We start from the raw sequence: 14,541 nt of genomic DNA, 5'->3' as shown, positions 1-14,541 counted from the left end.
CTCTTACATAACACATAATAAACAAAAGGCAAGTTACAGCACAGCGTATATTCTCCAAATACTCTCGCATATGCATTAAATATCGCTGCATGAATGAACTAATAACGGATAATAACTCAGAAATCCAAACTTGGCAGCATGATTTTTCTTAATTTAATTTAATTGTGAATTTGTTTCATCAGTCTTGCATGCTTCACGTTTGTTGTGGCAGGTCATGAAGACATTATTAAACGATTATTAAATTCTGTAAGGGATCCTCCATCAGACATACTTCTCAATGTATGTTTTGTTTACAATCTCGTTCTCAGTCTGATGGAGCACACAGTGGGTGTGTTACTTCCCTGGAAATCTTCCATTGCAGTAAGATATTATTGAGAACTGCAAAAACTGAGTGTTTGAGTCACTGAGTATAACTCAAAAACTAGATAAGTGAAAAATTGGATCAGGAGATTTGTTCGAAATATCACTGACTCAATGATCCGGTCACAGTAGTTCTTGAATCAACAACTCACTAGAGGAGTAGATTATCTGTCAATAATGACTATTTTCAGTCACTTCCTATCACAATGTTATTGTATGGCTTTAGAAAACTTGAAATATAGACTATATTATGGTAGAATATATATTAGTTTTCAGTATTAGTCTTTTTTTCTTTTTTTTTTTGAGTTTTTCTTTTTTCTTTTCCATTGTTATTCAGTAACAGCTGGTATTTAAAGGTAGGGTAGGCAATGTTTTTCATAAACACTTTTTGTTATTCTGGTTGAAACTCTCTTCACATCCTAATAGCATTAAATAATAGAAGTGGTCTAAATATTAAAACATGTACATATATCTTCTGTCAAAGTCTCAGAAACAAAAAATGTTTGTCCAATCATTGCATTCAGTCCGAATGCAGTAATTGGAAGCAAACAAACAGCAGTCACATTTTACAGTTCCTCCTGAACCATGTTGTATGTATACATGTTCTAACCATAATTACAAGATGGCAACCTATGACATATGTTAACACTATCAGTGCCGAAATGAATCTTCAGCAGTCAGGTGGTACAAGTAAGAGCTCTGTAAGTTGTTTACGTTCATTATTATTAGAATGTTATGTGCTTTGAGACAAAAGGTCATTTAATGCCATCTCTCAAGACGCTTTGCAGACTCTGCTCTCATGTGTTTTGGAGGAGGTGTGGCTTTGAGTAGTGCTGTGAAGGGAGGGTGGGACCATCTTATGCTTTCAAAGCTAGCTTGCTATTGATAGCCTTTCCAAAATGTATATATATCATATATACATATATAAATCAGGGGGATATGACACATCTTACAGAGCATTTTATTGGACAAAAATTTGCCCATGCAAGTGCATAGAAGTTCGTCAATATGTTTAGTTCATTGCTCCAGAATATTGATAATGTTGTCAACATTTAGGAGTACACTAGGACAGAGATGGTCCAAATGCTGACATAAATGGACTAAAAGCCATAAAACTAAAATTTTGATTTATTGGGCTATTTAACAACTGTTAATCAGGTTAGATTGTAAACTTGCTATGCGCAAGATGTGACTTACTCCACGTTCTTGGCCCAGTCCGGGGGATTGCTGAGGGTCATGAAGGCGCAGTTGGTCAAGATTGTGCACATGATCACAAAACTGAACAGCGTAAGCAGAAGTCAAGGAATATACACAAAGAAAACACACACAAATACATATACACAACCAGACCAAATCTCAGCCTCAAATGACATAGGCAAAAGATTCAATGCCTGTAGGAAAGAATTAATCACTGGATTTGCCAAAGTTTGCCAAATATTTGAAAGATATCAACATTTTTGAGACACTTACAAATTAAATTTACAGAAGAACAACTCTAATTCTGCTGCATGTACAATACCACTCAAAGTTTGGGGTCAGTAAGATTTATTTTGTACGAAATTCATACTTTAATTCGGTAATTGAACAAAAGTGACAGTTAAATTATCACGAAATGTATCAAATCTTTGATCTATTAATCAAGAAATCTTTTTTAAAAAATTAAAAGAAATACTGTATGAAGCACCTGTTTTTCAACATTGATAATAATAAGAATTATTTCTTGAGCACCAAATCAGCATATTAGGATGATTTCTGAAGGATCACTTCATTAGTGACACTAATGATGCTGAAAATTCGGCTTTGCATCACAGGAATAAATTGCATTAATGTATATTAAAATAGAAAACTTATTTTAAATTGTAATAATATTTCACAATATTACTGTTTTTTAATCAAATAAATGCAGTCTTGGTGAGCATAAGAGACATCTTTCAAAAAACAATACAAAATTTTACAGAGCCCAAACTTTTGAACTGTATATGTAAAAAGAAAACAAATTTACTATGTTCCCTTAAAATGTTGGTCAGATTGTCAGATGTTGGTTCCTGTTAACACAGACTAGAATTAATGTCGCAATAAAAAGTCTGTATCATGTGTAGACTGTTTTGGTTTCATTTTTTTTGTCACATACTGTGGCTGTTATGAACACATGAAGACAAAAAAAGAATACAAAATAAACAGCCTTTTAATAAATCCAACAGAAAAACCACACTGACTAGACTAGACCGGACAATGGAACACAGGCAATTGAGGGCTTAAATACACAGGGGATGATTAACTGAAACAGAACAGGTGTTAACTAATTAAGAACCATGGAAACTAACTCGCAAATCTGGCAGGAAAAAACGGGAACAGAACACAGGGAAAACGAAACCCAAACAGGCTACACATGACAGTCTGGCTATACAAGACTAAAGGCCTATTCACAATCAAACGATAACTATAAAGATAACAATAATGTATGGTTCTAAAAATCATTCTAAATATAAAAGAATAGCACTGTCCACATCTATAACGATAAGGCACAGAGAAACTATATCATTGGAATCACTTTCAAAACTATTTTTTCCCAGCTGATGAACGATAAAAACAATAGCTCCTTTTACATGGACCCTAATGATCCCATTGTAATCGGACTACTTGCACAGTCGGAATGAAAATGTCACATGTAACCACGTCAATTGGAATGAATTAGCCCAATCTGATTAAATTTCATTAGGGTTGTAAGGGGTGGTTTAAACCTTTTCTAATCCGATCGAGAGGACATGTAAACACTTGATCGGATTTAAAACCGAAACTGGAAAGTACTGAGCAAGTGGAATGATGTAGAAATGGCATAATGACGGGAGGAACATGCTGTTGTTGGTGAATTTTAGGGCTGGGTAAACAAATATCGATTTCTTGATTTTAATCGATTTTCATTTTTATGAACCAATATCAATTTTTAAATCCCAAGAATCAATTAGTCTAGTCTGTTTTCAGTTGATGAATGAGCAGAATATGTAGCGCCTCCCATCCAATAAATCGCACTAATCTTTGTGCTTTGTTACTTTTGATATGAAGCAAAGTCTCAGATTTCAAATTCAGATTCCATCTTATTATGAGATTCAAAAAATAAATACTGTTTTGGTGCTGTTTAATGTGGTGTGACAGATCGCTTTAGCGTCTCAGTTAAAGGTGCCATAGAACGCGTTTTCAAAAGATGTAATATAAGTCTAAGGTGTCCCTTGAATGTGTCTGTGAAGTTTCAGCTCAAAATACCCCATAGATTTTTTTAATTCATTTTTTTAACTGCCTATTTTGGGGCATCATTAAATATGCGCCGATTCAGCGCGCGGCCCCTTTAAATTCTCGTGCTCCCCGCCCCCGAGTTCGCGACTGCCTTAAACAGCATAAACAAAGTTCACACAGCTAATATAACCCTCAAAATGGATCTTTACAAAGTGTTCGTTATGCAGCATGTCTAATCGCGTAAGTATAGTATTTATTTGGATGTTTACATTTGATTCTGAATGAGTTTGAGACTATGCTCCGTGGCTAACGGGCTAAAGCTAACATTACACACTGTTGGAGAGATTTATAAAGAATGAAGTTGTGTTTATGAATTATACAGAATGCAAGTTATTGTTTAAAAATGAAAATAACGTCAGTCTTGTCTCCGTGAATACAGTAAGAAACGATGGTAACTTTAATCACATTTAACAGTACATTAGCAACATGCTAACGAAACATTTAGAAAGACAATTTACAAATATCACTAAAAATATCATGTTATCATGGATCATGTCAGTTATTATTGCTCCATCTGCCATTTTTCACTGTTGTCCTTGCTTGCTTACCTAGTCTGATTATTCAGCTGTGCACATCCAGACATCCTGCCCTTGTCTAATGCCTTGAACATGGGCTGGCATATGCAAATATTGGGGTCATACATACATTAATGATCCCGACTGTTACATAATGTGTAATTTGTGTTTGTATATAAATAAGTTCATTTTAACCTTTAATGTTATAGTAAAGTAGTACCAACTGACTCCCATGTGTAGTTTACAGCATTAGTTGAGCGATTTTTTTCCTCTAGAAAATTTGCCATGTACTGTAACTGATATACTACATCCAAAATAATCTAATCGAATGGAAATCGTAATCGAATCGAATCGAAAGCATGTGAATAGAAATCGAATTGAATCGTGAAAGTTGTGTCAATACCCAGCCCTAGTGAATATCGTGGCATTCTAAAAATTTTATTCCACTCATCGTCTGTGAAGTGCTGCAGAACAACATCCCACCAGTCCTTGTTTCAGGCCGTCATCCACAGACGCCTTGTTTTGGGCGTGGGAAGGGGCGGTTTACTGCTTGTTAAATATAAGCAGCACAACACAACGGTTCATGTGCTCTAGGACCTGAAATAGATCAATATTAAGTCTCTTTTCATTCCGATTGAAACAAAAAGTGTCCATGTAAATGTAGCTAGTGACAGCCAATCAGAATCCACCAGACTTTAAAGAGTTTGAGCATTTAAAGTGCCAGACAACATAACTACAATGTGCGCTAATGTAGCTGTCATTATAGTTATTGTTCTTCATGTGAACAGGCCTTAATCTATAACCTGTTTAGATGCTTGCATACATCCATTCAGCTGATAAAGGATATGAATGCACCAGGACCCTGATGGAGATTCTCCTCAATGGATTGAAAGGGCTCAAAATATACAAGGCCGGCGTAGCATTAAAGCGGAATATAGCCTTCCCACGATTCAATACTATAAAGGTCTGAAGCAGAGAAAAACGGATTGTGGTTACAGTGCACAGCTTGTGACAATCTCTTTTCAAATCTGTTTCACAAGGTGTTATATAACTTCATAGCATGATACACGTTCTCGCACCAGACCGAAGACCTGTTGTCAAATAACAAGCAACACAAAGCTAAATGTTTCCATTTTAAAAATCTTCTTTCACATACTTTTTGGTTGCTGTAGTAGGTGTCCAGATCCTCCAGCGGGACGGACACCATGTTGGGTGGAATGTCTCCGTAGATAAAGGGCAGGGATTTTCCCGCCTCCAAATCGCTGTTGGGTTTGGGCCCGTTTTCGTCATCATCATCAGGCCGTCTCTCGCCTTTGGGCCGTTGGGCCGCCTCCTCTGCGATGCGGCGCTCGATAGCAGCGAGAGACTCGGGCACGAAGGGCCGGAAGCTGTCAGGTCCGGGTGGAACGAGCAGCTGAGCAGCCATATTGACATCCTGCTCTGGTAGCTGCACCAACTAATCTCCGGTCACTCTGGGAGCTGAAGGAAGGAAATCACACGTTCAGTACACAGTGGTTGCGAGAGAAGATTGATCTTTCCATTCTTGAATTTTATGAATTGAGTCAATCTGTGACAGTTTAAAGAATATTAAATTAACCAAAGTCAATTTATTTACATAATAAACAGCATCACACTGGAGACTCGGAAAAAGATTTCATAATTATTACCAATAAAGAGGCTGTTAATATTCATGCAGTGACATTAGATGCAGCTTGTGTGTGTGTGTTTACAGAACTGGATGGTTGTACCAGTTCTGTGTATGTTACAGTAGGGTAGCAATGCCTGCGGGTCACCAGGCATAAATAGCCAGTCTGGCGTGCTGCCCTGAGTGCTGTGACCAGACCTGTGAGCACCAAACTGGGCGTGTACTCAGAGCAAATCAGCTACAGTCCCAGGGGCTCCATGACCCCTATGAATCCCCCCTCCCCTTCAAGATTCACTGACTCAAAGAATACAGACATATATGTAAGATATGAGGCAAAACAGAAGAAAGAGCTATAGAGATGGAGAAAGCAAAAGGAAGAGAAAGAGATGACTATGAATCATAAGCTTGGCGTCAGAATGCATTAAATTGATCAAAAGTGACAGTAATGACTTTTACATTGTTAAAAAAATACATTTCAAATAAATTTCATTAATAATGTTCTTTAGAAAAATGATCACGGTATCTGTAAAAATATTACACAGTACAACTGTTAGAAGAAATGTTTCTTGAGCTCCAAATTAGCATATTAGGATGATTTCTTAAGAATCATGTGACACTGAAGACTGGAGTAATGATGCTGAAAATTCAGCTTTGCTATCACAGGAATAAATTACATTTTAAAATATATTAAAACAGTTATTTTAAATTGTAATTCTATTTCAGATTGCTCTTTTTACTGTATTTTGATCAAATAAATGCAGCCTTTGTGAGCATAAGAGACTTCTTGCAAAAATATTTTTAAAATGGCTAGTGAAAGATCCCACATTTTATTAGTATCCCATAGTTCCCATTGTTTAATGTCCCTTTTTTCTCACATATTTTATGTCCATTTATTTATTAACTGTGTAACACACACTGTATGTCACATAACTCACACTGGAATCCAAAATCCAGTTTGGGAGATAATAACATTCCTGTGAGTGGCACCTGAGTACTCATCTGGCTGTCTAAAATGGATTATGAAATTCAAACCCCCATCCCCCAACAATTTAGATTTATACATCTTTAATAGGGGTGTAACAGTACATGTATTCGTCCTGAACCTTATGGTACGGAAGTCACGGTTCGGTTCATGCAGTTGGACGACAGATACAGTCAATTCACACGATTCACACTCCAATTCAGAAGGAGGTGTGCGCGGTAATGCAACGCTGTTTGCAAACTGGAAAAAGCACAGAAGAAGAGACAATACTTATGTAATCTCTCAACCAGTGGAAAGACATTAATAAAACAGCTTGAGAATAATATTTCATGTAGTATTACATTTACCTCAGGTAAGTCATTTAGTGTCGACAGCATGTTAGTTTATTAGAGAAATTAACTCTAGAGGGGAGCGTTTCATTAAATATATGCACTATATTAGCTTATATATTCATTATATTTACTTTACCTGTTAGTAATGTCTTAATTAGTTAATATATGTTTAAATAAATTTGTCATGAAAACAAGTTATGACAGTAACTGTGTAAATAATTATAGTTCAAAAATGAATTGGAGTAATAATTTTATAATTAGATTTAGAAGTTAATGCAAATCCTTATGTGCAATTTACATGTTGTTGTTTTTTTGTGTTGATTATTATATCTAAAAATAAATAGCAGATGAATTTAATCATTTGTGCTCTGTTGTTAATTGTAACCTTTAATATTATAGTAATGTGCAAGAAACGGCTCCCTGTATATAATTTACAGCATTAGCTGAGATCGATTTTTTTTATCCTTAAAAAATGTTAATTATAATTGAATTTATTTAAAAAGAGAGACACAATTTGTTCAATAAACCACTGTTTAAAAAAAGAAGAAGCAATTTTTAGGTTTAGTTTCCTCCCCCCAGGTGTACCGAACCAGTGCCGAACTGTGACTTCACTACCGAGGTACGTACCGAACCGTTATGTTTGTATACCGTTACACCCCTAATCTTTAACAAAACAATTTTCCGATTCAAAATGGTGGATTCAGGACAACTCTGAAAAATAAAGGCCAGATTCTTGTTATAGTTTCGAAACCATGTTAAAGATGCCATAATTACAACCCTATCTACAGTATGCCTAAATGAGGCTCCATCCTTCCTTTTTTTAGGCAATACCATTTTAGGAGTTTCAGTTGACAGTTGTAAAAAAACAAAACATCTATAAAATAGTCATTGTTTTATTTAACATGCAATAGCAGTTTCTAGAATTTTCTCGAACTAGGATTTCTTTCACACAAACAACAGTTGACATGGCTCCAAACCAAACCACCCACGATGCTAAACTCTTAGTCCTCATCCAACTGAAAAGGCATAGTAGTAGATGCAATAAAAACATTTCATCAAGCAAACTGAAAAATCAGTAGTACTAAAAATCACCGGATCATGCACTTTTAATGAATGAAGATGAAAACAGAGATAAAAAGCATTTATAAAACTGTAACCAAACAAAATATGCTATACCTTTTTCATTTTTGCACAAATAACTACCACACTGAAAAGCAGAGGTGAAAAGCTGTTTGAGAACAAACATCCTTATACAAATCTGCATTAAAATTGCATGCCTGGAATATGAAGCATACCTCAAATAAATCAATACTTACAGTACAAACGTATACTAATATATTCAGTAGAAGCATAGACTTTCTTAGTTTCTTGGTGCAGTAAGATTTTTGACCAAGTTTGAGTTGTCTGCATTCATTTGAAAAGTGCTGTTTTTCTGTGCAGAACTCCCGCTAACAATGTTTTCTAGAAAATATTCCAGGGTGCCCTCGCCTGCTCTGGGTTATATTTCAGCTTGCAACTGTGACTAATATTCGACAAGCAATTGTTTGCATGTGGGTCTGTGAGTGAGCAATGTGACTTGTCTCTCTCTCTCTCCCTACCGTCACCCAGCCAGTTCAGCCTGTTCCCTCTGAGGACAGAAGTAAAAAAACAACTCCCTCATCCATGCATCCACCCATCCAAGCACTCATCCAATGATCCCCTTATTTAACCCCCCTCCAAAAATGAGCCAACCCTCTGGAGTGCCATTACTCCCAGCCAGGGAGTCTCCAGGGTCAAACCAAACCTCAGAGAGGAGGTTGGGGATATTGGCACAGTTTAAGTGTACAGTAGGCACTCCTGGGTAAACCACTACTACTCCTCACGATTTTGATGAGCTGTCAAAAAACAAACACTGAGAAATGGAGGAAGCTCCTCTGGTATCATAATAAAGTTCAGAAACATGCATAGTCATCCTAAATACACTGCCATTGAGAAAACTCATTCAAGGCCTCATTAAATAGACCATCATCAGAGTAAAATATGTCACCTCAGTGGATCCTGCATGCTACTCCAGTTTACTGGGATACTGAGAGATCTTGACAGTATGTCACAGAGATGGATTAAAATATTCCTAGGCATCTGAAGTGTGTCAGAATTGTCCCTCAAACCATGACAGTCATGCATACATATTTAGACACTGTATGTATGTGTTAAAGACTGTACGTATATGATTTCTGACAGATGGGGGGAAGTGACCCTCCACACTATACCTCACACTAAACTCAAACAAAACAACAACACGTGACATGTCCATAGGCTGTGTGGCTTCATTCTAGTCAAGAATTTGACACATTTTCCTCAACTGTGCGTTAAAATGGTTTTGCTTCGTCGAGAATAATAGGGATTCGCAACAGCTGCTCTCCATGGTGCTGAAACACAGGTGTGCGCGCGCTTCCGCCTGGGCTCAGTTCAGGTCATCCGCCACGCGCTTCCTCCACCGCCGTCATATTCGCGTGCTGTTCTTGATGACAGTTTTTGAGTCACGTTGACTCTTACGTATTGAACGCAGGGAATTTATTTTTATTTCATTTAATAGCAAATTTGGCATTTTACAGGCCGTTAAAGTGCAAATAGAAATATAAATTAGTTATTTTCAGTCTGTTTTAAGGATTTGGATCTCACTGATTGATTTATATTATTGTTTATAATAAAAATAAAATGAACGCAAACTGCAAATTGGACTAAAATGGAGCATTTTCTTCTAAGTAGCCTATACTGTTTCAACAAGTCAAACATTTGAGTACCTCACATTAAACACATTAAAAAGGTTTTAATCTAAATGTGATGTTTATGTTTTGTCTTGAATGGTGACAGAAGCCCAAGGTGAGCTTGAGGGCCCTACCTTTATAGCTGAGGATTCATCTCGAGCGCAGGGGCGAAGCAGCTGTCGCCATGTTGAAGTCTCCGTTTATTTCCAATCCGCAGGCTCGAGGTCCACCCAAAACACAACGAACTCCGAACATGACTGTTACGTACCATTTACACGGCCATTTCTAGAGCTTTATGTCAAAAACACCGCCTGGGGCCACAACACATCTACATTTCCGACCTTGACGACACCGACTGAGGAACCGAGATTGATGTAATTCCACGTAACGAGAAACCCACCCAAAGGGTTAAACGGTGTCTAGGCGACAGAGAAAACGTCTCTGGGCGTGCCTTTTTTCACTGACCAAAAATGTCTCCAACCTAAACGAGTTTCGGAGGCATAAAGGTTCACATTAACACCGCAAATTGGCTCATAATGGTGTCTTGGGATTGTGTTTTTCACCCCTTCTCGTGTACTGCCAGTGTGCGGCGGTGGGTGGGTGTGGAGATGTGAGGGAAGGAGGGGGTCGTGTTTGCTCCTCTTTTTTCAATGACAATCATTATCAATATAATTAATCTGCTTGGTGGAAATGCAAACGTCTAGTGAAATCCTCAAAACAAGAGTCATTATTCTATTAAACTTAAAACAATAAACTGCAGTCCTTCGCTCAAGCAGCATCTCCCTAATTTGGATAGATTCAGCACCACCACCATCATCATCATCATCATCATCTCCATAGGCAACCAACGGACAGAAACCCAAACATCTGTCCAGTTTTCCTACATTCACAAATCCCGTGTAAAACCCCTGATATGGCTAAGAGCGATAATGCCAGCGATCCAAATCCCGTTTAAACTCCTGGATGATCCCAATTACTGCGCAAACATATGCCTCAGCCTCTATGATCTTAATATGGATACGATTAATTATTTTGTTTTACGTCATTTGATCAAAATCCCATTGTGTTTGATGTGAGCAGCCAGAGGGTGACCTTTAAATGAATGCATCGTCATATTTGGACATTAAGGACATTAAGTCCTAATCACCAAATGCCTTTTAACAATCAAATATATATTTCTGAGGTAGGCTAATGTTTACAACAGCCATATATTAACATTTCCACAATCCTAGTCCTCTCAATTGTATCTGCTGAGTTGTAAGGCAAAATATTAGTATTATTTGCCAGGCCTTTCTAGACGTTTCTGAATTGATCTTTTACTTACCATAGCAGTGCCTGTCAGGCTCGAACCTGGATGACGGTGGGTTCCAATAACTTCGTTTTTACCCTTAGTTCCTTCTATTGTGTTTTTTCTCCCACTAAAACGCGGTTGTTGTCAAACGGATTGAAAAGACGCGGCGATGTTTTTATCCATTAAAAGGCGCTCTCAGCTGTCGTTCGTCTCCCCAAATATCACGGATGATAGTCGCTTCCGGTTATCGGTGGCTTGGGTGGTGGGAGTGACGCGTGCGCGAGCCTCACGACTCGACTCCAGAGTCAATGCACAGCTATCGCCAGAACCTGCACGTGAGGCCCCGGATTACACGAGAATGCACAGAGGACAAATATCTACCTATGTGAAGCTGTTTGCATAGCATCATTTTTTACATTATTTATGTTTACTGAATTGCTTTATGTTTCACCTTTTATGTCTTGTTTTTAACCTGAAAAAGCTATAATATGGCTTTTAAATGGCAAGTTGTGGCATGTTGTCACAGAAGGTCAAGGTGTTTTCATTGAACTGTAGGCCTATCTTTTTTTCTTGGCCAGTGCTCAACAGTACAAGCCTTTTATGTGCCTATGCAGAAATTGACTTAATAAATCTACCCTGGGAAATATTTACTGAATTAAAAGTGTGATAACTAGCCCTGGGTTTCTCTGTGTTTCTTTGCTTAAAATGTCAACACAACTGTCCAATATTCTAATTTACATCTCAGATTTAAAGATTAGTATTTTTTAGACATTTTGTTTGAATTGCTTCAGTTAAAATGCTACTGTTAGAAAAAAAAAAAACAATATTTGTAAGACATGACTTTATTCTGATAATGATAATTATTAAATCCTTTTTAGATTTTGAATGCATATATTACAAAATCTTTATAATTAACATACACGTTTATGTTCTATATCTAAATCTGAATATTACTTTTAAACTTAATTTTATATTTGTGTCTGTGATATATGTAATTATTCTGCACTCAGAATATTATTGTCTCATGTTTCTATGCAAATTACTATAAACATGACTTGTTGTTTTTCCTAAATGTACTATAAAACAATGTACCACATTTAAATGAACCACACACACACACACACACACAAAACTGTTATATTATGTTTAGGAACAAAAAGATTTGGACAATATTAAAAGATATTAACATTATTTGTACATTTGTGCATTTCACTTTCAGATATCCAGCATTTTACATATTCAAGTAATTATTATTGTGTTATGTAGTATATGGACTAAGGCTGTGCATTCCTCAAATCCTCGAATTCACCAGACACGGTCAAAATGAATAATCTTTATCCATGCTTGAAAGAGGTTGCTGGCGTACACTTCACCTGAGGCATGGGAGAGGCACACTGCTCCAAACAATGCGCCGGCGCCCCCTGGTGGCGACAGAGGGGAATGGTACAGCTTCTTACTATCACATAAGCGGACTTTATTAATTGCTAAGACACTTATCGGGTTCTTTTCGGATGTTCATTAGATGTTTAGTATGGATGAATGCACGGGTAAATTTGTATGGTGTCAGTCGTAAAAATAAACACTCAGAAAAGATCAGTGATTTACTGCATTACCGCACTGCTCTGTGCCAGCGCGTCGCGCCTCCGCAGGGCCTGTGGTGATGCATGACGCATCGCGCTGGTTTTGACATTCACTGAGCTTCCCTCATTAAGCGCTCTCGCCCGCGGGTTGTCATCGAGGCATAGGGCGTACTGAAGGATCACCAGCCCGTCGAGCGGCAGAACACGGGTAAACTCTCTCAATGGAGCAGCTGGCTGAGACAGAAGTGTTTGCACTGCCGAACGGATGAACAAACCGATAAATACGTTTAGTGAATGGCCCTACATTCTTCAGCCAGTGTTGACTGAACAAACGATGTTGTACACATTTAGAAACAGACATTCAGATGAATGTTAAACGTTTAAAATTATTGTAAAAGTTGTTTGTTTGTGGTGTTTCTTAAATGTGGGCACCTTTGGCCCTGTGCAATTTTTAAAAATGTGATATGTTTGCTGTTTGATAATAGGTGTATTATTCTGTGATGGAAATTTCATTTTAAAGTCGCCATGAAATCAATAATTCTTACTTTATGGAATATCGCGGTGTTTATTTAAAATCTTTTCTGATGACATGTTTACTGGCGCGAGGGCTCTGTATATTTCTTTGGCATCGCTGTCAATTTAGAGTAATTAGCTGGTGAAGTGGATTTACTTATTATGAAGTTAACGAAAGTTATCATGAGCATTTTAATGTTGGAAGCGGATGTCATAACAATGTCCTGGAAGTTCATAAAATTCGATGGCTCAGTGAGGCCTGCATTGAGAGCAAGACAATTACCACTTTCAGTGCCCAGACAGCTACTAAAGACGTATTTAAAACAGTTCATGTGACTACAGTGGTTCAACCTTAATATCATGAAGCGACGAGAATACTTTTTGTGTGCCAAAAAACAAAATAACGACTTTATTCAACAATATCTAGTGATGGGCGATTTCAAAACACTGCTTCATGAAGCTTCAAAGCTTTATGAATCTTTTGTTTCAAATCAGTGGTTCGGAGCGTGTATCAAATTTTGAAAAACTTTCAAAATGACGTAACAAAGCCTCGTTTACTGAAATCACATGACTTTGGCAGTTTGATACACGCTCCGAACCACTGATTCGAAACAAAAGATTCTAAAAGCTTTGAAGCTTCGTGAAGCAGTGTTTTGAAAACGCCCATCACTAGATATTGCTGAATAAAGTTGTTGTTTTGTTTTTTTGGTGCACAAAAAGTATTCTCGTCGCTTCATAACGTTAAGGTTAAACCACTGTAGTCACATGATCTGTTTTAAATATGTCTTTAGTAGCTTTCTGGGCATTGAAAGTGTTAATTATCTTGCTGGCAATGCAGGCCTCACTGAGCCATCGGATTTCATCAAAAATATCTTAATTTGTGTTCTGAAGATGAACAAAGGTCTTACGGGTGTGGAACAACATGAGGGTGAGTAAGTAATGACAGAATTTTAATTTTTGGGTGAACTAACCCTTTAAAAATAAGTAATAAAAAAAGTTTTTAGTGCCACAGAAGAACCATATTTGGTTCCCTAAAGAACCTTTCATTTTAATTGAATTTCGGGATAACTTTTAACGTTGCTAGGACAAAAAAAGTGCTCAAAGTTAAAGAAACACCCTTAAATGACGGTAAAAAATGAAGTGATGTAAATGCAAACTGATTTGTTTTTGAGATTCTTCAAATTCTATATGAAAAATACAGTCAAATTTTTCATTAGATTAAAATGGGCTATATTTTCTAATAAATAAAATACCATAAAATATACTTAGGCTAGTCCCAAAGTAC

At 37.1% G+C, this 14,541-nt stretch overlaps 1 protein-coding gene across 5 annotated transcripts in view; it reads right to left on the bottom strand.

Moving 5' to 3' along the window:
- scn1lab (sodium channel, voltage-gated, type I like, alpha b) overlaps positions 1-11,485 on the bottom strand; it is a 46,577-nt gene extending 35,092 nt beyond the window's left edge. For 4 of the 5 annotated variants that reach the window (XM_048200768.1, XM_048200771.1, XM_048200767.1 and 1 more), the window contains exons 1-4: positions 11,197-11,485; positions 5,323-5,645; positions 5,014-5,132; positions 1,558-1,647 (exon numbers count right to left, since the gene is read on the bottom strand). In XM_048200768.1, coding sequence (XP_048056725.1) covers positions 1,558-1,647; positions 5,014-5,132; positions 5,323-5,592 — 479 coding nt within the window. In that variant the 5' untranslated portion in view covers positions 5,593-5,645; positions 11,197-11,485. Of the gene's footprint in view, positions 1-1,557; positions 1,648-5,013; positions 5,133-5,322; positions 5,646-10,006; positions 11,076-11,196 lie in introns of those variants that run through there. The other variant, XM_048200769.1, reaches the window with a different exon arrangement.
- Positions 11,486-14,541: the final 3,056 nt, after the last annotated feature.

This window comes from Megalobrama amblycephala, linkage group LG8 (genome assembly GCF_018812025.1).
Source record: "Megalobrama amblycephala isolate DHTTF-2021 linkage group LG8, ASM1881202v1, whole genome shotgun sequence".
Lineage (NCBI taxonomy): Eukaryota > Metazoa > Chordata > Actinopteri > Cypriniformes > Xenocyprididae > Megalobrama > Megalobrama amblycephala.
The sequence above is the reverse complement of the archived record's forward strand: the minus strand, read 5'-3'. Positions and strand labels throughout refer to the sequence as shown.